This window comes from Drosophila simulans, chromosome 3L (assembly GCF_016746395.2).
Source record: "Drosophila simulans strain w501 chromosome 3L, Prin_Dsim_3.1, whole genome shotgun sequence".
Lineage (NCBI taxonomy): Eukaryota > Metazoa > Arthropoda > Insecta > Diptera > Drosophilidae > Drosophila > Drosophila simulans.
This window is the reverse complement of record NC_052522.2, coordinates 17,077,800-17,102,137: the sequence shown is the minus strand read 5'-3', so window position 1 is coordinate 17,102,137 and position 24,338 is coordinate 17,077,800. Positions and strand designations below refer to the sequence as shown.

At 47.4% G+C, this 24,338-nt stretch overlaps 3 protein-coding genes across 5 annotated transcripts; all 3 read left to right on the top strand.

Moving 5' to 3' along the window:
- The first annotated feature begins 1,241 nt into the window (after positions 1 to 1,241).
- On the top strand, positions 1,242 to 6,656 carry LOC6738451 (proline-rich extensin-like protein EPR1). Its single transcript, XM_039293380.1, has 3 exons — positions 1,242 to 1,488; positions 3,854 to 3,922; positions 3,982 to 6,656. Exons 1-3 carry the CDS (start codon positions 1,486 to 1,488, stop codon positions 6,256 to 6,258), a joined length of 2,349 nt encoding a protein of 782 aa, XP_039149314.1. The 5' UTR covers positions 1,242 to 1,485; the 3' UTR covers positions 6,259 to 6,656.
- Positions 6,657 to 7,518: 862 nt separating this feature from the next.
- On the top strand, positions 7,519 to 10,329 carry LOC6738450 (alpha-protein kinase 1). The gene is made up of 2 exons (XM_002085221.3): positions 7,519 to 7,753; positions 8,011 to 10,329. Exons 1-2 carry the CDS (start codon positions 7,640 to 7,642, stop codon positions 10,174 to 10,176), a joined length of 2,280 nt encoding a protein of 759 aa, XP_002085257.1. The 5' UTR covers positions 7,519 to 7,639; the 3' UTR covers positions 10,177 to 10,329.
- A 509-nt stretch (positions 10,330 to 10,838) lies between these two features.
- Positions 10,839 to 22,725, top strand: LOC6738449 (cadherin-23). 3 transcript variants are annotated; one of them, XM_039293227.2, is made up of 9 exons: positions 10,839 to 11,039; positions 11,827 to 12,134; positions 16,324 to 16,688; positions 16,757 to 18,254; positions 18,317 to 18,578; positions 18,638 to 20,252; positions 20,320 to 20,622; positions 20,692 to 21,833; positions 21,894 to 22,725. In XM_039293227.2, exons 2-9 carry the CDS (start codon positions 11,984 to 11,986, stop codon positions 22,018 to 22,020), a joined length of 5,463 nt encoding a protein of 1,820 aa, XP_039149161.1. In that variant the 5' UTR covers positions 10,839 to 11,039; positions 11,827 to 11,983; the 3' UTR covers positions 22,021 to 22,725. The 3 variants fall into 3 exon arrangements, with proteins under 3 accessions (XP_039149161.1, XP_039149159.1, XP_039149160.1); XM_039293225.2 differs by having other exon boundaries at positions 10,839 to 11,054; XM_039293226.2 differs by having other exon boundaries at positions 10,839 to 11,054; positions 11,558 to 12,134.
- Positions 22,726 to 24,338: the final 1,613 nt, after the last annotated feature.

Here is a 24,338-nt window from a genome sequence, read left to right as displayed (position 1 = left end):
GGATGTGCGAAGCAAGTTATGACCCGAATAGTTAGCCAGCAATTATGTAATAAAAGCCAAGAATTAATGTGGCTCTAAGTGCCGTCTGATGGCCGCAGGGGTGACTTCCGTTCGGCTGCACTTCCTCTGGGTGTTGTTCCGTTCCGTTTTTTTCTAGACCCTGACTACCCAGTGACCACGCACCTTTGGGCCAAAAGAGTTCAAAGTCACATCTATTTTGGGCCGGCTCATGACTGCGCGTGGCCAGTGGGTGTCACTCTGATTGGTTCATTAAAATCTAGACGTGACTGCTTGCGAATATATAAATTCTAGTTATTAAAGTGGCGAAATGCAGGCGATGACAAATGCCGAAACCCGTTTGGGAGTCGCTCGAAGAATGCAGCACTGAACACCGATCACCGATCATCGAGATCTTCGAGTGTGCGTTTAAAGGTCACTCGGCTGACACGGAGTCAGAGATGAGCTGAGCCGAGCTGAGCCTACCTTAACATTCAACTCCGGCTGCCATCTGCTGACCCCCGGGCACACGCATTTTTGGCCAAGTCAACCGGTTCATGTTCAATTGGCCGACTCCAACTCCAACATCGACGCGCAACTCCAACTGCATTTAGGCCTGCTCCGAGGGGTAATTGCCATTAGCCAACGCCTGATCTTCTCGGCCTTATTTGCCTTGGCAAGCTTCGATGGGAGCCTTGACTTGGCTCTCGATCGGCAAGCTCAGCTTCGGCTTGTCTCATCGATTGATGAAATTCGGTGGCTCGGACCCATTTACCAAATTAAACGCTGCACGACAACGTGTTTAACACTCGCCGCAGTCTTCTGCCAAAAGTACGAGCATATTTGCCAGCCATCGGAGTTGGCTAAATAGAAATGCCAACAAGAGCAGGCGTTGGTGGATGGTCGGATGGCCGGATGGTGCGTCTGGCTTAGTTGCTCTTCTGCCATAATTGCTGGGCCTCAATTTGGCTGCCTTTTTGTCTTAGCCATGTTATCTGGCTGTTAACTCACAAACATCAAACAACCGAGACTGGTTGGCTTTCTGGTCAGCATTCAGTTGTCGGCGTCGCTGTCGACGAAGGCTGAGGCAGCGGCAGCGGCAGAGGCTTCGTATTCGGCTCATCTTCATCTGGCCAAAATGCTTTCGATTTCGGCTTTTGGCCGTGTGTTAACAGCTGTCGCCCAGGTGAAGATGCCTCTGCCGACGCCGCTGCCCAAGTGGGCAGATGCTGGGTCCGAGTATATATAGAAAATCTACAAGTTTTGATGCTTTAGTTGGTATTCCACACTCGACCTAGAAGTTAAACCAACTTAGCTTGGCATCGATCAAATTCAATCGTCCATTGAATTTGATACGATCGGTCGCGTCTTCTCCTTTCCGATCCTCACAGTACCGTCCGCAAGGATTAACCACGCACACCGCCTAGGATTACCTACGCACCCGGGATTACCGCAACTGCCGTTTGTAGCAGTCCGAAAGTGTACACCATGGTAACCGAACCCAGTTCCAATCCAATCTAACCAATCCAAAACGAACAATGATCGTGTGCAAAGTGCAAAATAACGAAATAACAAGTGTCCCTCGGTGTGAAGACAAACAAGACAGACATTTCGCAAAGGAAAAGCAGTGCAGATGAAGATAAAAAGTATCAGTTTTGTTAGTCCAACATATTTAGGGAGTTTCCACGTTTTATAGTTTGAGCTTGTGAACTACAGGAAATATTTGAAACACAAACGTTACGAATCTTCAATGATGTTCGCATTTAAATTTTAATTTTAAAATAGTAGCAGTTATAAATACAAATTGAAACATTTCTTCTGTTAAAATAATATCTCAGTTAAATAGCTTGTTCCAAAATCTTCAGAAATACATTAATTCGAGCATTTTGTATCTATGTATTAAAGGATACTAAAGAAGCATGATATATAGTTTGACATTAAATGCATTAAATGCGTTCTATAATTTGATGTAGGGATACAATCTTAAAAAAGGGTTATTAGATAAGATAGGACTTTCGAACTGGCAACTTCATTCCGATTTTTCTCTGTGCATACTAAAGCATCGCAAACAAGAAGAAATAGCAAATAAATTGCCAACACCGACTGCAGTTCCAATTCAATCGCCATCTATTTGCATTTCACATTTTGTCGAGGGTCCAGCTCTGGACCCGGGCTATCATCTCGAGTTAAGAGTTGACCAGATGGCGGTTGACATTTAAGCCATGTAGAAATTGAGCAAGTGGCATCGAGTGCAATGTTACGCATACGCCGTGTGGCCGCCCACGGAGCAAATCGCCTTGGCGCGATCCGCAATTTGCGTATTAAGTCATTAGGATGGACCAGCTGCATGTGCATTCTGCCATGTGGCGGCAGTTTCTATGTCAGCATTGACATGGCTGAAGATGAAATTAAAACTTGTTTTTTTTTCCATAATTTTCGCTTTTGCTTCTGACATTTGCTAGTCGCAATTTGCGATTGGCGTATTTAGGTAAATAGCCATAAAAACGTTGCCTTAAGTTAGATTCTTGACGTTGCCATTGAATAGATGTCCATTAATCACCATCATTGTTGTAGCCAAAGAAGATTTCATTTGTTAAAGGGCCGCCTGATCTTTTCCCCAGACTTTAATTCACCCAAATCTCTCACAGTTTTGGAAAAATTAAGTTGCCCCAAAAGTCTTGGCATTGGGGCTCTGCCCTCGATGCGGTGTGAATCAGATTAATTAGCTGCCAATTAGCATACTGAACAGTCGAGGGAATCGCTCTGCCCCTGCAAATATCTCTCCAAGTCCTTTCACTTTCTAACCTTTAAGCACCGCCCGCTGCCATAAGTCAAACCCGATTTGGTTCTCGAATTCCTCAGCTTAATTGTGGCTGATGCGATATTTAAAACAAGTTAGAACAGCCAAAAGTTCAGGTTCATTAGCATAAATTATTTAAAATCATTTACATACAAAGATCAAATATTTTTGAAATTAGCAAACAATCAGAAACCAAAAATGAAACTGGACCCAGTCGATTTTGGAGGTATGGCTTAAAATCTAACAGATTTGGTTATAAATGACACCCGGGGCTTACTATTCTTCTTATGCCAGATGCGTATGCTAATTTTGCGTTTTCTCACTAGTTTTATGGCCAGTCTTGGCTGATTATTATATAATCATGGCTAGAACGGGTCTGGAGTTTGGGGCCCGGATCCGGGCCGGTTTCTTTCATAATCGGCTATTTTTATAGCCCCCGAAAATTCTCCGTCAGCCAATTAATTGAGCTCATCGACACTGGCCATCTGCGGCCATCGACGAGCACTTTCATTAACTAGCAATGACCTTGCCGAAACTCCAGCGACAAATGCAAATAAACCCGCTGACAGCATCGTCGGAAGCCATAATTCAGGGGCTACTTCCTCGGATCCCCATTGAGCTCACATCTCTTGTGTCGCTCGTCATTTGCATGGGCATTATGTATCAATCGCGCCAATCTGCGATATTTACATACATAGCTCCGGGGGAGGGGACTGACCTAGAGATGCTAATGCCCGTCAAAGTTGAATGTCTGCGTTAGCATTTCGGGTGATTTTCAATGCATTATGGTAAATCGATTCGCCGGCTTGGCGGTTTGTTGGCTGAACTTTACCACAGTTTTGAACTGCAGGCCAGCGGAGTTGCCTTGCCTCCTCCGACCCCGGCCAAGTTGCCACGAAGCGTGAATAGGCGATTAGCCTAGAAGGCGATCAATTAGTCGCAATCAGGTTGTTAGAGCCAGTCGTTAGTCTGAGCACCTCTGTATGGCGACACCATCGAAATCCATCAGTATGTAGCATCACTAACCAAACTGTGTTTTCCGTTCCTTACCCACAGAGAAGTGCACTGTTCGTCTTGGCGCTTTGCGTTGTGGCTGTGGCCACCGCATCGGCCGATACCCATGAGGTAAGTCCGGAAATCTGCCGATGCCCTGCCAACAGGAACTTATAAGCCACCTTTTACAGCGCAAAACTCGTGCCGCCGAGGGATACTTCTACCCCCCGCCCGATGTTCCATTCGATCTGCCCGTCCGCACCACCCAGCCGCCCACAAGGCCGCCAACGCGCCCTCCCACTAGGCCACCCACCAGGCCACCCACTAGGCCTCCCACGCCACCACCAACCTACCTGCCGCCCACCAACAAGCCACTGCCACCAGTGACCACCCGTCTTCCTCCTCCACCACCACCACCAAGGACTCCTCCCCCAACGAGGCCCCCAACTAGGCCACCAACCACTCGTCCTCCGGCAACCTACCTGCCACCCACCAACAAGCCACTGCCACCAGTGACCACCCGTCTGCCTCCTCCACCACCACCACCAAGGACTCCTCCCCCAACGAGGCCCCCAACTAGGCCACCAACCACTCGTCCTCCAGCAACCTATCTGCCACCCACCAACAAGCCACTGCCACCAGTGACCACCCGTCTGCCTCCTCCACCACCACCACCAAGGACTCCTCCCCCAACGAGGCCCCCAACTAGGCCACCAACCACTCGTCCTCCAGCAACCTATCTGCCACCCACCAACAAGCCACTGCCACCAGTGACCACTCGTCGTCCAACACCACCACCAACGAGGCCACCACCACCACCAACCCGTGCGTCGACTCCGGCACCAACTTACCTGCCACCCACCAACAAGCCTCTGCCACCAGTCACCGTGCGCACCACTGTTCGCACCACTCCTCGTCCAACTCTGCCTCCTACCAGGCCACCAACTCGTCCACCGACTCGCCCACCAACCACTTACCTGCCACCCCCAACTGTGCGCACCACCCGCCCTCCTCCACCACCCACTCGTCCCCCAACTAGGCCACCAACCACCTACTTGCCTCCCGTTACCGTGCGTACCACCCGTGCCACCCCACCACCAACTCGCCCACCAACCCGGCCACCAACCTACCCACCGACCACTCGTCGTCTGACCACTCCGGCTCCTACTTACTTGCCACCCACTAACAAGCCACTGCCACCAGTCACCGTGCGCACCACTGTTCGCACCACTCCTCGTCCAACTCTGCCTCCTACCAGGCCACCAACTCGTCCACCGACTCGCCCACCAACCACTTACCTGCCACCCCCAACTGTGCGCACCACCCGCCCTCCTCCACCACCCACTCGTCCCCCAACTAGGCCACCAACCACCTACTTGCCTCCCGTTACCGTGCGCACCACCCGTGCTACCCCACCACCAACTCGTCCCCCAACTCGCCCCCCAACCCGTCCTCCAACTAGGCCACCACCACCACCAACCCGTGCATCCACTCCCGCTCCTACCTACTTGCCACCCACCAACAAGCCTCTGCCACCAGTCACCGTGCGCACCACTGTTCGCACCACTCCTCGTCCAACTCTGCCTCCTACCAGGCCACCAACTCGTCCACCAACTCGCCCACCAACCACTTACCTGCCACCCCCAACTGTGCGCACCACCCGTCCTCCTCCACCACCCACTCGTCCCCCAACTAGGCCACCAACCACCTACTTGCCTCCCGTTACCGTGCGCACTACCCGTGCCACCCCACCACCAACTCGCCCACCAACCCGGCCACCAACCTACCCACCGACCACTCGTCGTCTGACCACCCCGGCTCCTACTTACTTGCCACCCACCAACAAGCCTCTGCCCCCAGTCACCGTTCGCACCACCGTTCGTACCACTCCTCGTCCCACTCTCCCTCCCACGAGGCCCCCGACTAGGCCACCAACCACCTACCTGCCTCCCCCAACTGTGCGCACCACCCGTGCCACCCCACCACCAACTCGTCCTCCAACCAGGCCACCAACCTACCCACCCACCACTCGTCGTTTGACCACCCCGGCTCCTACTTACCTGCCACCCACCAACAAGCCTCTGCCACCGGTCACCGTGCGCACCACTGTTCGTACCACTCCTCGGCCAACTCTGCCACCCACGAGGCCCCCAACCCGTCCACCAACCCGCCCACCAACCACCTATCTGCCACCCCCAACTGTGCGCACCACCCGCCCTCCTCCACCACCCACTCGTCCACCAACCCGTCCCCCAACCACCTACCTGCCCCCCGTCACTGTTGTGCGCACCACCCGCCCTCCTCCACCACCCACCCGTAGGACCACCGTCTACGTGCCACCACCAACCGTGCGCACCACCGTGTACGTGCCACCCCCGACTCAGCGCACCACAGTCTACGTCCCACCCGCACCCACCAAGCACCAGGGCTACCAATACCCCGTGCCCAGCATCCCCTTCAACTTCTAGATCTAGAGATCCAGATGTGATTAGGGATAGGGCCATCGTCTAGGGCTAGATTGATCTAGTCAATTCTCGTACAGTCTAACTTTACACGATCCGGCGCCAGCGGTGCTAGAGGGCGCCACTGGTGCGCCTGCAAGGACGACACTTGTTTGTTTTTATTTTATTTTTGTAATTAATGAATCGCATACTCATACAGCTAGGGATCATTGTAAATGAGTGCCCCAATTGTACAGCTAACAGTCTATCCAACTCTTGCTATGTTCTACCACTACTCTACGATCGATGGGCGGCCGTCGTCTGTGACGGACGCCAGCTCAAGACTATATAGCTCTATATTACGATTAAATAAACTTTTAATTCGGATCGCTGAAACCTGAACAATAAAATAAGTTTTTCGAATATTTACAAGCATTTTCTTCTTCTGTTTTTGCGAAGCGGAAATAACATGCAGTCCTGTTATGTTATGTGCGATGTTTGAAACCCAAACAAACAATAATAACACATTTTCTTTTTCACTCCTAACCGGGAAATGGGATGAAGCCATGTCCGGGAGATTTTGTGGTCTGGTTGGTCTCTCCTCTTTTCGGATTTATCTTAAAAGTTGTTTTTTACGACTATGCTAAGGAGATCGTTGCTTGCAAGCCATAAAGCGGCTAAAGTGCAGGTTAGAGAGTTAACCTTGACCTCCACTTCTGGTCTCTACTAATTTAAGTTATGGATGTGAAACACGTTAGCTTAGTTAATAGGTTTGAAATGTTCGTATGAGTAGGTATTTAAAAACATGTTTACTTTGAGCGATGTATATTTTCATGAAATGTGAAATAATTTAACCTTAGTTTATAAATAAATGTCAAATTTGAGATATAGTTGAAATGTGATTTGAACTTATGACTAGTAAAATATTGGATTGGTTTTTTATATAATTATTGATCTTTACTAAATGTTATCATTTCCCGTTTAAAAAGTATTTCACTTATATAAAGTATCAGAGCTATGGATAGTCAGCTCCTTCGTGAGTGCATAACCACTTCGGTTTCATTAGTCCCGAAGATATTTCTAGTTACTTCGCAGCTATCTTCAGATTTTCATGGTCAATGCGTTTTTTAATATCTCTTTCTTTTCCACTTGCCTGGGAGCACGAATTCGCCTGAGCAATTAATTTATTTGTCTGTCTGTAGCTTGCTGTTTTGCTTTCGCAGCCAAACTCTATTAAACTTTCTAATTAAGCTGTTGCACTTGGGCCGATATAACCGACGCTTTTTAGGCGCCGCCAGCTCCCAGTTGCACTCAGTCATCGTTGCGATCCGCGATGAGGCAGAAGCTCAGGCCCACATTTATCAAGCGATAGGCAAGCCGAGTGGTTCGAGCAGCAGATCCCGGAAAGATGTTCATGAAGTCGGCAGTCGGTCAAGGACAACGGGACACTCGAACGCGACTGGATCCTTGCTGGACTAAAGGCAGGCAGTGGATTATGGGCCTGATCCTGGTGTACACAATAGTGAGTTGAGGATTCGATGCTCTCATACAAAAGCGATTTTTTTATTACGCAGTTCAGTGTAATTGGACAATTATTATTTGTTGGTTACACATTTTGAGTTACAATTACGTGAAAATCTTGATATGAGCAAAGGGAGCTGTAATTGTACATCTCCCGAGTTCCAAGTTGAAGTAACCCTGTTACTCGGCAAATCAAACAATTATCTTAAAGCACATGTAACCCCTCTATCTTTGATTTCATTTTGTGTGTACCTGCAGATGTCTCTCATGGTAGTGAAGGTCGCCTCCGCAGCCACTCTTTATCAGCAGCAGCATCTACAGCAGCAATCTCTGAACGACATTGAGTCCTCAGCAGACGAGCCATCCCAGGCCACCACGGAGACCGAGCCCTCGGACAGCGACAGCGACATCGAGAAGATGCGGGCCAAGCTGCAGCAACTGCAGCACGAGCAGCAGCAACAGTACCTGCGCCAGCAGCAACAGCAGTTGCAGCTGCATCTGCAGCAGATGCAGGCGACGCAGGGAGCTGCTGGGGAAACCGCCTACTTATTGGAGCGTGCCGACAGCAACATTGCACCCATCTACGGGACGTGGCGCACGAAAGCGCAACGGCAGCAACACGCAACTTCGTCGCACGAAACGGACGACGCCCATGTTTACGAGCGCCTGCCCAAGCGATCGGCGACCATGACGCCTCTGAGGGGGTTGCTGCGAGATCAGATGCCACGCCCACCGCGCCTCACCACCCAGGATATGCAATTGTCCCTGGGCTCGCCCTCTCCGCCGCCGGCGCCCACAAAGGGTTTGCTGCGACGGCAGTACTCCGAAACGCCGGGAACCCGAGCCCTTCGAGGGCAGGAAGAGTTCAAACCCAAGCCATTCCACTTTCCCTACGAAGGTCCGATGCCCGAGCAGTTCACCAAGGGTGAGGGTCGTCCCGAGCTGAACAACATCCAGGACATCCTGCAGCACCTGCACATCGGAGGCTTAGCGCCCAGTAAACTGCCACCCATGGTGATGATGCCCACGGGTCTACACATCGCCGGTACTTTCAAGAACTTCAAGTCCAGTGGTATAGGGAACTTCTTTCGCGGGAAGCGCAATAAGAAACAGATGCAGTTCACCATACCGATGCCCATGTTTCCCATGATGTCTATGCCAATGCCATGGTATAATCCCGGTGTGATGCCCCACCAAAGGGTAGCCATCGATCAGCTGTATCCCTACAAGCCCCGTTCGCCACAGGATGTCAATCTGTTAGCCATGCAGCCAGTCGGAAACGGAAAACCATTGTCTAAAAAGAAGAAAAAGAAGCAACAGCAGCAACAGCAGCAGCTCCAGCAGCAACTGCAACAGCAGCAGCAACAACAACAGCAGCAACAGCTACTGGAGCACGGCAGTCAGCAGCATTTTGTGGCAGATCCCTTCGTGCACCAGCATTTTGCTCAACCTGTGGTCGCGCTGAATGCCACACGCCAGTCGCATCTGAAAAGGGTTCCTTTTAAGGTCAATCTGGACATATATCCTGTGCTGCCACCTTCGCGGCCTGCCTCTGTGATGCGGCATCCTTTCCAGCAGGACTATGCCCTTCCCTCGCCAGCAGCTTTGACTGGAACCACGGCTGCCGCGTATCAGATGGGTCAGGGCATTTACCAGACACCCTTTAAGTTTCCCACCCAACAGCCCGTAGTCTTCCCTGACCAGGCTACCAGATACAGTCAGCAGCAGGCTTTGTACCACAACCAGGCCCACAAGTTTCCGCCACCGAAAAGCGTGCATCCTGATGAGCCCATTTACGGACAGAGCTCTGGACAGGGTCAGGGTCAAGTGGACAGCCAAACGAACCCCATCATGCTGCACTTGAACGTGTTCCCCAAGCAGAAACCAACTGCCACAATTCGCGCCTCCACCAATCCGTTCTACAATCACAACATGCAACGCAACATGATCAACTCGAATGACTTGCCGCCACCCAATCCGCCCAGCCCCATTGAACCAAGACAGTCAGTCAATGGCAGTGGCACTGGTCTGCAACAACAGCAGCAACAGCAGCAGCAACAACACCATCCGTCGCAGCAGCAGCAACATCATCCGTCGCATAATCAAACCCAGCAGCAACATCAAGCGACACAACAGCAACATCTGCAATCCCAGCCGGGGAATCGATCCAGTACCATTTCGCGCAGCGATCACCTGCCGCTGATTGACTTTGAGCATCCTATTGTGGCAGCTGAGCTTTCAGATCACTCCGCCTTGGGCAGCATTCGGCAGGATTATCGATATAGGAAAACACCAGCGGAGGAGCACTATCGCTATCCGAAGAGCGCCAATATCGAACAGATGGCAGCGGAGGCCCAGACCGCCTCGCTCTTCCGCTTTCCCGTCGAGGATCTGATACAGTTCCAGGTGGACGATGCTCTCTAACCACTAACTACGCTAGTTGTACTTAGAGTAAGTTAGGGCTAGCTGTTCCGCATTGCAAGGACTTACTTACCTTGAATAATTAAATGAAATATAGCTAAATTGAATGTTTTGTATTTATAATATTATTAATAAACGTATCTCAATTTCTATTAACATAGACGCTTTTTATTATTCAAATCATGTTTTGGCATTTTATCTGAATTAATTTATTCGGTAGTGGGTTAAAATGAAATCCATAAAAAATGAATGGATTTAGTTAATATGTAGATTGATAGCGCATAATTTGATGTGGTTCAAGTTATAAAAATTCTTGTGGAATTTTAAACAAACTGATTACTGAAGGTAAGGCTTATTTAGGCACATGAAGTAATTTACATCTCTGTATGTAATTTTTTTTACGAATGCTGTAGTTTGCTTCATTTTTAGTTAAATTATATATACAGATATAGACCAATTTAGCAGGGCTATAGTTTGTAAAAAAGGAACACCTTCAATGAATCCCGAAAATACTTTTTTCGTGAGCCCAAAAGTAGGCTTCAAACTTCACGGCCAGTTTTCATTGCCAATTCCATTGCGCGTGCGCGAAACCCGCGGCAAAACAGAACCGGCAAGAGCCGAAAACCAGTATTCCGAGCCGAGTCTTTGTGAGCGGCTCTCATTGGGAAAGAACGGCCAGCAACAGGTAAGTCCGGCCAGAAGGTAAGCGAGCGTCGCTTCGTACAGACGTTGTCGCGCTTGTAACTCGACTCAAATCGGCATCCGCGAGATACTTTAGAGCAATCCGTAGCAGCAAAAACAACAAGAGCAGCAAGGCGCAAGATCAAGTTTCGGACCCTAGCGTCATCCGTTGTGCGGTTTCGAGTGTGTGTGTTTTTTGCGTGCGTTGGTCAAAACCGAAAATATAACCGCGGAATAGTTGACCAGAAATGGTCATTCCGCATTAGTGTTAATTATAGTTTATTTGCCCGAACTGCTAGCCCTAAGCCGCCCAAATTGCATTTGCTTCCTGCTTTTTCGCCACGCTCTCTCCTTCTTGCTCTCCACCATTTCGCTCTCCATTTGCTGTTCTTTTTCGGCCAAAACAAGAACCCATAGATACCTACTCGGATACTATACCATAACATACTATATACCTGAACCAGTCGGCTGCCTGTGTTTATTTGTTTTAGCCGCTTTTGCACATTCCCCTGCTTTTGCTTGCGATCTGTGGTGTGTGTTGTGTGGTGTTGGTACCAAAAGAAAGCCATCATCGTCGCATTTGCCAATCGCCGAGAAGTGCCCAATGATCGGAACTGGCGAACAGCAGCCGCCTCATCATCATGTGCCACTTTTCACATGTGCATAAAGTGAAATCTTCTGTTCGCTACTAAATTTCTTTTAGATTTCGTCGGAACATCGCTTTTTTGTTTCATATACCCACATTCGCTTTGCACATCATTTATGGAATGCGATCGAGAGCTGGCAAAAGTTCAAACGGCAAGGCTAAGATAAGCAATTCTGCAAGATCAGCTTAATCTAAGCCTCAGCCCAGTCTCATTCATTTGAGCCAACCCGCGACAAGGCCAACTGGGGGCGGTGCAGCGGCTAGCATTGAAAACTCATTGTTTCGGGCCCAATAAATAACCAGAGTTTGTTTTGCATTTCGGCCAGTCCAAGAACGCGACCGGAGCGGAGTGAGAGAGCAAAGATATCGAATCATACCGAAACTGTGTCGTTCTATATGTGCCAAATACTCGCGTAAACAACCATCGAAACTCGGACCTAACGGATACGGATACCTAACGGCACTGAAATTAGCAACGGCAACATGTTGCCGCTGCTGTTGCCACTTTTTCTGAGCCTGACCGCCGGCCAGCTGGTCAACCAACCGCCGCAGTTCGTCCCCGGAACGGGCGACATGTCCCGATTTAGCCTCTCGGAAAACACACCCGTCGGCAGTCCCGTCTTCCAGCTGAAAGGTGAGTTGCAACCAGGTCGCATTTTTTTTCGAATTTTGGTGGGGGGAGTTCTGGCCAAGATTGCATGCTCGACATCTTATCAACATGTGTAGTACGGGGCCGTCACGTTTCATAATTTTATGCGGAATTGCTTCACGGCTTTCATTGCATCGCAAAAGACAATGAACACCCATAGCCCAATTCCCACGCAGTTTGTGGCAATGCCTTTCACTGCCAGTAGTTCGTTTTGTTTTGGCCAAAATAAAGAAGGAGATGGATCAAAACGTGGCCTAGTGTGGGAAGTTGGAATTAATAGTAACTACATATACGGGCTATTTTTATGGGAATTTAAAAAGGCCACATGCATCTTATATTAGTACTTAAGTACAAATTAATCCAAATAGAACAGAATCTCAGATTTGAGATTACATCTATTATAGAATAAGATAAGCTGCAAAGAATATCGCTTAGATGGTCTGCTTTCGTACAAGAAAACTATGTAGATAAAGTATCTACTGCCTCAGTCACGATCTTGCTCTAATTAACAAATAACCTATTATCTGGTTTATCTGTTATCTTTAGGAGAACAATTGTTTATTAGTTCACTAACAATCTTTACATAAAACAACTTGATTTTGGCACAATCAAATCTGCAATATTTAATAAATTGAAATGCTACACAAAAATGACATCTCATAAGAGATAAGTCTTTAATAATATAACTAATACTAATGTTCAATTAAATTTTCATAAAAATACTAAAAATACCTTATATTGTGTTTAAAAAGTTCCGCTCAATTATATTATATTTGATTGTTATACAATTAATTGCCTCTAAAATGACCTAATAATTTTATCCATTAAGATCAAGTAAACTTGGCATATCTGATGTTGGCCCTTAAAGTCCATAATTATGTTAGTTAAATTAACAAGCATAATTAAACTAACGTTTAGTAATTTTCTTTCTGTCTTTCGTTACTTTCGCTGAAATTGTCTTTGGCTAAATAGGCTATTCAAAAGGGTATTCCCCCTTCGGTGCAAGCAAACATTCCTCCAAAACTGGCTCTAATAATTTTGTAATTTAGCTTTTGATCATACCTCAAATTACCAGTGGTGACTTTCATTTCTTGGACCGCATTGGTCTGGGTGGCCCACCTACTTCGGGTCAACCTTGTGCGGAGTATTGGATTTTTGTGGTCGCCGCACGTTTTCAGCACCCTCGTATCTCGCATTCGTCAGATATATAAGCATATATTCGCGATTGCATAATGCCACTTGGCTTGAAATATGCAGTGCGGATCTGCAAGAATGCTCGATAAGCCAACAAGATATTCATGTTTTTATTGTTTATTTTTTTCCTTTTCTGTTTCTGGTTTCTAGTTTTTTTGAAGTTAGCTCGCCCGAGAATGCAGTTTGCTAATCAATTGACAAACAAAAACAAACAAAGACAGCCAAAGACATATGTATCTGATAGGTGAGCAGGCGGAAATGCATTTGAACACGTTTGTGCGTAGCACCACCGATAAGTGTTAGTCCACGATAATGGAGATTGCGGCAAGCTAATGGCGCCCATTAGATAGAGAATGAAAACAGCACTTTTACTCCGAACGAGAGTGGCAATCAATCGACAGTCGATTTCCTATATCTCTGGCAATACTAAGACTTAATAAACATCGGGCGGGCGGGCCAGCCACTCCCCCTGAATTATGTTATCCAACAGGCAGATCTAGTTTGCACCTGCCCCTCAACCAAATGACACCCTAACACAGAGGCCCAGTTAAGAGATTGAGATACATTTGCAGCTGCGGCGGCTTCGGGCCTGCAATTTGATGCTGCTCCACGGCAACTTCATAATCAGATGGGGCATTGTCTTAACTGGTTGCCGAGCGTGTGCCAAATCGCCTTGGATGATGCTCGCCCAGTGACTCCGCCTGCAAATGTAACCGATGCCGAGACTCGGATGCAGATGGAGACTGGTTCGTTTTGCAAGCGGTATCCGTGAGATACGAAACACGTTTGCTCTGGCTGGGTGCGTTGGAAATCAAGAGTGTCGCGGAAAACCTCTGGTAGACACCGAAAAGAGTAAACGGAAAAACTGACCAGGCCAAGGAAATTGCTCGGCCTAAACGGTGAGCCGGGAAACTGAGCTGAATCCATATCGGGAACAACTTAATCCGAGATTGCCAGACAATACCGAGTGTCAATCGTTGCATAAGCCCAAAATCCGCTGGGATTGCCTCCTGGTGTCGAAATTTGAGGATTTAATTGCACGGAATGTTGCAGAGAAAACTCCTATCGGTTAGCCGCTTGAGTTTTCCTTTCATACCCACTTAATTACACATTTTACCATACCAAAAACACTGAGTAAAACGAATGTTGGCACATGGCGGGCGTTTCTTTCGCTTCTTTCGGCTTATCCACTGTTCCATGTGTAATAATAACCAAAATATTAACAAATACGCTCCGTCAAGCATGAAATCACAAATTATTTCTGCCGCATCAACAGCAACAATGGTAACCACAACAATTACATCCTCCCCCTCCATGAAAGCATCCATGCTGGGCGAAGTGAAAAGTAGCAGAGCTTTTCCACATCTCGCACGTACCCGCAATTACAGTGTTCATTCAGCTTTTCCACTTTTCCCCCAATTGCCTAAAAAACACACCGTATGTACATACAAATACTCGAATCGAACACGAGAATTCATAAAGAGAAAACGAGCGGGAATCGAGAAGTGGAGAGGGTTGATCTAGAGATACCCTATGTATCTAAGGGATCGGTTGCATTTTGTAACTTTAGATCCATTTTGCGGATATCAGATGGCTATCGTTTTGTCATTTATAAAGTGGTTTCTCAACATCGAATGGTGAAATTTTTACTCAGCATCTTGATCTCTATAGAAATAATATTGATTGAAATAAATATTGCAAATTGATAATCCATATTTTAAAATCTTTATATCGAAACCCAGTTCAGTAGTTCACACACTTGCTTTAAGAACAGCACATACCCTATGATTACGTGGTATGAGTAAGTGTGAGCTGGAAAAAATGATTATGTACATTGAAAAGTTAAAACGGTCACTCACGCGCCAATGCAGGGGATCGGGTTTGGGATTGGGATAGAGCAATAAAGTTCGGGGTACTTGGGGGGCAGGGAAATGCTTGAGGTATGTATGTTTTTTTTTTATTTTTGGTTATATGGAGGAGCGGCTGTGCCTGTTTGCTTCCCGCTTTGGGCCGTGTCTTATTTTTTTTTTTGTGGTCGTGCTGCAATTGTCGGTGTACCACAAACCCGCTCCCAACGCTGGGTTCTCCAGTGCCCCCGCTCCTACCCCCTGCAAACTTGAAAAATCTGTCTGCCAAAAGCGGTTTTCCCGACCGACCGCTTAGTGGTCTCTGTTTTCTTTTGTAAGCTCCCCGAGTTCATTTGTTTTCTTTCTTTTCTCCATGATTGCTTTGGTAGAATTTCTAAAGTAATTTCGTGTTGCCCCCGAGCTGGAATTTTTCGGTTACCCGAACCAAATACTTGTAGATATATTTCCTGTTATTAGACTCTGTGGGCATAGAGAAAGAGAAATTGCCGGGGAGTGACACAATCCACTTAGGGCTAGACCCACAACTAACTAGTTGCCCCAGTTCCGAGGGGCCGGAAAACCGCAGTCGACTGGAAAAGTCAACGGCGCAGGAGGTTGTGGGAACCGAATTAGCATTTTTCACACGCTTTTACATAAACCGACGGCGGCGGCTCCACTGAACGACTTCCCGAAGTGACAGCCTATGACGCTGGCTCGGATTACCTGTAATTAAAGCAGCGAGCGTGTCAACCACCGGGACTCAACCGTCGCCAACTAATTTGTTGCACTTGCCGGCTGTCCAAAACACGCGTCCCACACACATTCAGAAAATGTATTGATCGTTTTAATTTAGCTTAGAAAGATCATTATGGGAATCGATATAAATATGTGGATGAAATCAAATTTGATTATGTATCTTGACGAATAGTGTATCCATATGGTTATCTTATTTTGCTAATGATTTATTACTTTGTGCTCAATATCGGTAAGAAACGTTTTTCCCGATCTATATTATTTGGTGATATTCTTATACGATTTGTACTTAAGCCCATAAATTCTGAAAAGAAAAAGGTATAAGTTCCTGCATTGTTTAACCTCTATTAATGATAATTAAAATCCTTATTATTTTACAGGAACTGATCCGGAAGGAGGTCGCTTGAAGTACAGTATCAGCGGACCCGTTTTCTCGGTGGATCGGGAGACGGGAGTGGTGCGCCTGCGCCAGGAGCTGGATCGAGAGACCCAAGACACTGTCGAGGTGATCATTAGCATCACAGACGAAGGTATCTACGGAACAGAGCCCAATACCGTCTCCCAAAGGCGTGTGATTCCTGTACGGGATTACAATGACAACCAGCCTACTTTCCTGGGCAGACCATACACCGCCAGTGTCAGCGAATCTCTGCCTGTGGGTTCGGAGCTTAGTGTGGAGCCACCCATTGTGGTCGTCGACCGGGATGAGGGCATCAATGCTGAGGTTCAGATGAAGTGTGTTGAGGTACGTTACATATATTGAATATGAGGTAATCCTGTACAAGTCTTATTTTGTATTCATTGCTACTCCAGGAAAATGACATTTGCGACATCTTTGAAGTGCGGGCCGTGAAAATATCTGACGGAAACTACACAGCCCGAGTGGCGCTGAAGCAACAGCTGGATTTCGAGAGTCGTCCCTCGTACATCTTGACCATCTCGGCCTCGGACAGTGCATTGGATAACCGCCTCTCTTCACTGGCCACCATATCGATCAATGTGATCGACATTCAGGATCAACCGCCAATCTTTACCAATGCTCCGTACTCCGCAACAGTACCGGAAAACACTCCCGCCGGAGTTAGCATTCTGACGGTCAAGGCAGTAGATGGGGATGTGGGCATACCAAGGGAAATATTCCTATCGCTGGAAGATGAACCCTTCGGACACTTTGAGCTTGTACCGTTTGGAGATCCTCGAGAGGGAACGGCAGTACTGCAGACCACATCAGAGCCACTAGATCGTGAGAACGCAGAGATTCTCCAAAATGGTGGGGTATACGTGTTTTCCATACGAGCCACAGAGCTTATCGATGGAGCTATTCCCGCCGAGCACTCGCTCACAAGAGTAACCATTGTGGTCACCGATGTGGACGATCACCAGCCCACCTTCAGTGGACCACACTTTAATGTCTCTATAACGGAGAATCTAGCTACTGGAATGCCTCTGCCGGGACTTTCGATCTTCGTGGATGATCGCGACATGGGCGAGAACAGTCGCTATGAGCTTTCTTTAAGAGATGTGTTTAATGCCGCCGGAGTATTTGAAGTTTCTCCCGCTGAATCTCAAGGCCGAACACCAGTGGTTGTCAAGGTATTGAATGCTAGTCGATTGGATTACGATGTTGTCGATCCAGACCTTCGAAAGTTTGAGTTCGATCTGGTGGCTTCTGTAAGGGGAGTGGAGAAGGCCAAGACTCGGGTAGAGATCCATCTGATGGACGCCAACGACAATGCACCTGTGTTTGACCAAGGTACCTATCGTTTTACGGCAGCTGAGAATCTTCCTGTGGACGCGATAATCGGACACGTAAAAGCCACAGATTTGGATTCCGGTGAATTTGGACATGTCCGCTACGTGCTCAAGGGTTTCGGTGCGGACAACTTCTATGTGAATCCGGAAACCGGAGGCGTTTATCTGCTGAAACCTCTGGACTACGAAAAGCAAAGCAGCTACAGCCTGACAGTGGTGGCCATCGACGGGGGTCAGCGGGAGGCCAATGCCAACTTGTTCGTCGGTGTCACCGATGTGAACGATAATCATCCAAACTTCGAAAGCAAGGAATATAGTCGAACTATTCGGGAGGGTGCAGCCCTTTTTGAGCCCCAGTTCTTTGTGCGTGCCCACGATGCAGATGGTCCCTCCCAAGGAAATGGACGGGTTAAGTATTCCATTGTGTCTGAGAACAGCATTGCTGGAAATGTATTCCGGATCGAGCCGGATACGGGCGAGATTGTCATTCAGAAGGCAGCGCGATCAATGGACACGGAGAGGGGTGAATACGAACTGGTGGTCTCGGCCACTGATTTCGGTGAGTTTTTTGCTAATTAATTATAAAAGGAAATAATCATTAATTATGAATAATCTTCATAGGCATTCCTCCCTTGTCCAACACCACTCGTGTTTTGGTACGAGTCGGCATTTCCGGTAATCAACGGCCCATCTTCCGAGGCCACTTCCAAAATATGGAGAACCTACCTATTATAGGCCCGCCCAGCTACCGAGTCTCCATTCCTGAGAATGCCGCTGCAGGATCAAATGTCACCTCCGTATCAGCCCACGATCCGGATGGTCTGGACAGCCTACTCCGTTACAGGATTGTGGGGGCCAACGACAACTTTGAGATTGATGAACTGTGAGTATTACCTAGATGATCACTTAAGCTAAATCAAATCTTATCAATTTACTTTACAGTTCCGGTTTAATTACTGTATCGCCACAAGCCCGGATCGATCGCGATTCAAACATGAACAGCTTCGAGATCATAGTGAACGCTGTAGACTCCGGAACTCCTATCCCGGAAACGGCCACCACAACGGTGTATGTTAATGTGAAGGACATCAATGACGAGCGTCCCAAGTTCGAGCAGAACAGCTATGCGACGTACGTTTCCGAGAGGACAGCCGTGGGTGAGAGTGTCCTTCGCGTGAAGGCAATCGACAAGGATCTTAATTCAAAATTGGAGTACAGTATGGTTGGACCTGTCGCTGCCACCACAAAGGCAGGCGTAAGCATAGCCAATCGGAGCAACTATCGACTGCAGGAAGCCTTCCGAGTGGACAGTCAAAGTGGTGAGATCTTTGTCAATGGAACGCTTCGTCACGATGTGGCCGCTATCATAATCTTCACCGTCGGTGTGCGAGATCTCAATGCAGAGGTGGATCCCGAGGGACAGGTGGACAGCACAGAAGTTACCGTCTACGTGCAGTCCTTCCAAGACACCAATCCGGTGTTTAAGAATCCCGGCTGGACCAGCTCAAGACCCGTGATCGATGTAAAGATTAAGGAGGAAATGCCCATCGATAGTGCGCTGTTTATTTTGCAGGCGGAAGATCCTGTCACCAGACAGCCGATTACTAGTTTTGAATTGATAGAACCCAAGCAAGTGGACTATTTCCAAGTGGCAGAGCGTACCGGAGAGGTGATACTCAAAAAGCGGCTGGACTATGAAGCCTTGGGTGAAAGTGGTCCGGAGTTTGAGCTGCAAGTTCGCGCCAACAGTGCCGATCGACAAAGAAGCACTGTTAGTCGAGTTAATATCACCGTGGAGAATGTGAATGACAATAGTCCGCGCTTCGAACGGAACTCCTATCAAGCCACCATCATCGAGAACAGACCTCATCCGGAGCGAGTGATTCGGGTGAGAGCTTTGGACAAGGATGCGGTTCTTAATGCCCGTGATGAGCGTTTGGGCTACCACAAGATCATCTACTCACTGCAGGGCGAGCACGCCATGCTGTTCGATATTAACAACACAACTGGGGAAATAATCGTGGCAAGCGGGCAGACCATCGATAGGGAGCGAACACCCAGGATTCAACTGCAGATCAAGGCGGAGGATTCTCCTGGACGTCCCACGGATGCCAAGCAAAGTGTTGTGGAGCTGCAGATAGAGGTACTGGACGTGAACGACAACGCTCCGGAGTTTACTCAGAAGAAATATAGCACCGTGATTCCGGAAAACGCGCAAATCGATTCGTTTGTTCTCCAGCTGGAAGCTGTGGATGCGGATGAGGGTCTGGGTGGCGAGGTGCACTACGAATTGGTTAACGAGGGTGAGGCCAATGGACTTTTCAAGGTCGATCCCAAGAGTGGTCTGATATCCACCCGACGTAATCTTACCGGCAAAGGCCGAGCACATCCTTATGTACTAATTGTTCGTGCCCAGGACAACGGCAACCAGATGCCCAAACAGCCCACCCTGTCCACCGACACCGATGTCAGGATATATATTGGGGATGTGAGCGCCAATGATGGTGTGCCGTACTTTTTGTCTCCTCGGGTGGGACAAATGGCGAATGTCACAGAGGTGGGTATTGATTTACAACCTTTAATGCGTTTTCAAACAACCTTTACCTTTACCTTTACCTTTTTAGAATGCTGTTACTGGAGCTCCAGTATTTCAAGTCATTGCCAGCGATCCGGATGATGAAAATACCCCATCCGGAACCATAACTTATCGCATTTTGCCAGATACTCCAGACGCCGAAGCCTTTGTCATAGATGCTCACTCAGGATTGATAACCACTAGGCAATCGATGGATCGGGAGACGAAGGACATGTACAGGATTCTGCTGGAAGTGAGTGACAATGGACAGCCCAAGCAGTCCGTGACGAGGATCCTTCAGATTGCAGTTCTGGATGTGGATGATCACGAACCGCGATTCGCAAGAGAAGTTGTAAGTAAAGGGAGAGTTATAGAAGAACATTAAGAATAAGAACTGACATTCATTTTTATCCTTTTAAAGGACGCAGGACCCTTGAGCATGTCGGTAAGAGAAGAGGAGCCGGCTGGCACCATTGTCGGTAACTTCAGCGCTTTGGACGAGGATCTCGGCGAGAATGCAGCCATTGATTACGTGATAATTGATGGAAATAATGAACAGTTGTTTACGATAGAGCGAAATAACGAAAGCGTGGCCATTCTCAAAACCCAAAAACCTATTGATCGAGAGCAGGTTGAGTCCTTTACTCTGACGATTAAGTGTCTGAAACTGGGCGAGCCTGGCTACAAGTTCATTGGAGATCCCTATGATCGACAGGATCCATCACATTTGCGCATCAACATTCGCGTATTGGACATCGACGACAACCTGCCGAAATTCGAGCAGCCAGATCCCACTGTGGGTATCAGGATCAATGTGCCTATCGACACTGTGGTGACCACTTTGAAAGCCAGCGACGCGGATGCAGAGGCTCCACCCGTTGGTCTTTCCATTGAGAACGTGACCTTTGTGCCACAGTTCTATAAGAGAAGTCGCAGTCTGGCCGTAGGCAATCTGCAGAATCTCTTCACCTTGAACAATCGAACTGGGGAACTGAGAACTGGAGGTTCATTCGCGGATTACGTGGATGGTTACTTCTTAATGCGGGTGATGGCCAACAATTCAGTACAACCCAAACGGCAAGCCCACAGTAATCTCAAGGTGTTTGTGATCCGGGACAAGTCGCTGCTTAAGTTCGTCTTCGCCCGACCTCCAAACGAGATCCAGCACAATATCCGACCGTTCCAGGAGCAGTTGAAGAAAAAACTGAAGCCCCTGGGATTGGAGTTGCATGTCTTGGATACACAGGTCTTCACCAGGCCCGACATGAGTCTGGACTTCACTGCCACCAGCTCCTGTTTCCAGATGTTCAAGAATGGAGCTGCCTTGTCCTTCAACGAGATGCAAAAGCTGATGAACTCGCAGCAGCTGCGGCAGGAACTGATAGATATATACGCCGCCTATGGGGTCAGTGAGGTGGAATCCTGCTCGGTGAGAAGGACTCATGCTGCAGCTATTTTTGCGGGAATGCTTACTTCAGCGGGAGCGTGGCTGGTTTTCCTGGCCGCTCTCATAGGTCTGGCTGCCTTGGTTTCCCTGTGCACAGCCTGTTGTTTGAAGAAAAAGTAAGTTTGACACGGCCTTGACCTTTTCCATGATCCTAACTCATTATTAACCTTTTCTAGGCTAAAGCGGCACAGTAAGCGGAGTCTTCAGGCAAGTTTACGCACTCCCACGGAGCACACAGCCACCTCGTACAGCTACTCCATGCCCGCCGTGCTCTACTCCGAACCCATCTACGGGCCCTTGTAGCCGCAGCTCATCTTCTGCACGGGAAGGTCCAGGTTCAACCACTGACCACCAACCTAGTAGACTAGTGCCCAAGACTCAAGCCCCCTTTGCACCAGCGGAGATCCCGAATCTCCCAGGATCTCCGCTCGGCAACTGCGAACCGGGACTTCTTTCTGGCAGAGATTGGTAGACGATAGAATGCCAAATCAGTCCATATACCATAAGCTTAAGCATACTATGCGCGTGATCTAGAATGTACGTGTAGCACCAATTAGCCTAGGATAGTGTTAACATATAAAGTAATGTATAAAGCGTAGGGATTTTTCAATTGAAATGGTTAGCCTAAGTCGAGTCAGTTCTTTGTGTCATTTGTGTTGAAGTGCTGGTTTCCCTGGCGAATTTTGCTGGTTTTCATTTGGCACTTTGGCAGGTCTGGAATGCATTTATTTTTATATATTTATCTTATCGTCTATTTGCCTATAACATGTCGAACAAGTGCAGTATAAACATCGCTCCAAACGACGCCCAATTCCAGCTCCACAATCCAATCCTCGACCAGGAGTCCAAGTCAGGCCATGTGCGTGTCGACCGAAAATGAGTCTCCCGTTTTCAAACAGAATGCATATGCTTTCGCTATTAAGTAAATATATTTATATACGACTAAGTAGTTTGTCCAATGTGAACATGTGTGCAAATAAATTCTATTAACTACAAAAGTGCGAAAAACGCGACCTTTTACTCATTACTCCCAACGCTTTGCCGCGTAAAGTGATATGCAAATGAATCGTATCCCCACTAATGGCCTGAAATCCGGAAGGTGTGGACATTAAATGTGGCTAGTACCGATGGACTTTATTGATTTTATATCTGTTTTATATTGAATATTTTGGGTACCTGTATTGACCTGATATGTTTTAATATAAAATAGAAACTGAATCATCTCGTTAAATCAAAACATTGCTTAACCAAAGTCAATTGAAGTTTAAAAGTAAAGTTGCATGACCTTGCTTTTAATTTGCATTACAGTGTATACTAATCGAAGAAACCACTTAATCATAATATCAGATTATCCTTTCGCCCGCCTGCGAGCCTTTTTGAGTACCCCCAGATCCTGACTTAAGTTGTTAACGAGCCGCTCCGGTTTCGAAATTCCAATTAAACTTGCCGCGTTTCGAGTAATTGCAAATTCCCATTTCCATGAGTTCATTTTGGGAACTGCGTCACTATGCAGGCAAGTGAAAATGTAACGTCCAAAGTAAGAATTCTGTGAAAGAGTGAGAGAGAGGGAGGCGGCATGCGGATGCATTGAGGGTGAGCGGGACAGGAGGAGGGAAAAACCCATAAATAATAAATGTTGTTAAAACTAATGTGCGGCGCTCATTAGCCCCTGGCAACGAACGAGAGAACGGGCGGGAAAACAGGGGATGATGCTGGTCCTGCCCCGATCCCCGATTCCCGATCCTGGCCAAAATCAAAGGGTGCAGGATGAACTCCGAGGGTTGCTGCTGCCGCTCTCCGCCGACTTATTTTTATAACTTTTTAAAGCGAAACAACATCAACAACCCAAGACAGCGAATCAAGTGTTGTCCGGGTCAACTCAACTGCACTTGGGGGTTGCTCGTCCTCCTCCCCAGAGATGGAGTGTAATTAAACTTGTTTCCCTTACTAGTAAAATTTACATAAAGCCTGACTAACCTGGATTGGTATTTCCCTGCAGTCTCGGTTTTTTTGTGTGTTTTGCTAAATCACCTTCCACTTGAACAGTGATTGATGATGTCAGTGTCATCCTCATAAATCACACTACAAATTCGAGTGTCAAAGCGGCTCGCTTGTAAGTCATTCGCGGCGCCAATCATCAAGGCCTGAACTTCTAGTAATCTGCAATTAATACCACTGATACATATAGGACTATATAGTATAGATAGCACAGATAGTATTTATGGGGCGCCGAAGGCTTAACTTACAGATATAATCTAGTGGAGCATAGGAGGCACGTAGCATAGTCTATCTTAACTTTACCCAGTAAATAGCACATGTTCAGTATTTTAGGTTACATTCTTGCTAAATAATTTTTATTATTCGTGAGATACTTCACCAACAAACAACTTATTGCAACTGCAGTGAAGGGGTTTTGGGTTTCATTTTTGCTAAAATAATTGTATTATTAGTGAGATACTTAAAGTGTCTTGTATACTTTACCAATTCTAGAATTATAAGTATCACAAGATCAAACAACTTATTGATCCTATCTTCTCACAATATTGTGTTCAAAAACGACATAGAAATATTGCTATAACTTTTATTTGACTCACAATGCGATTTCGTAACGATTTATTTGC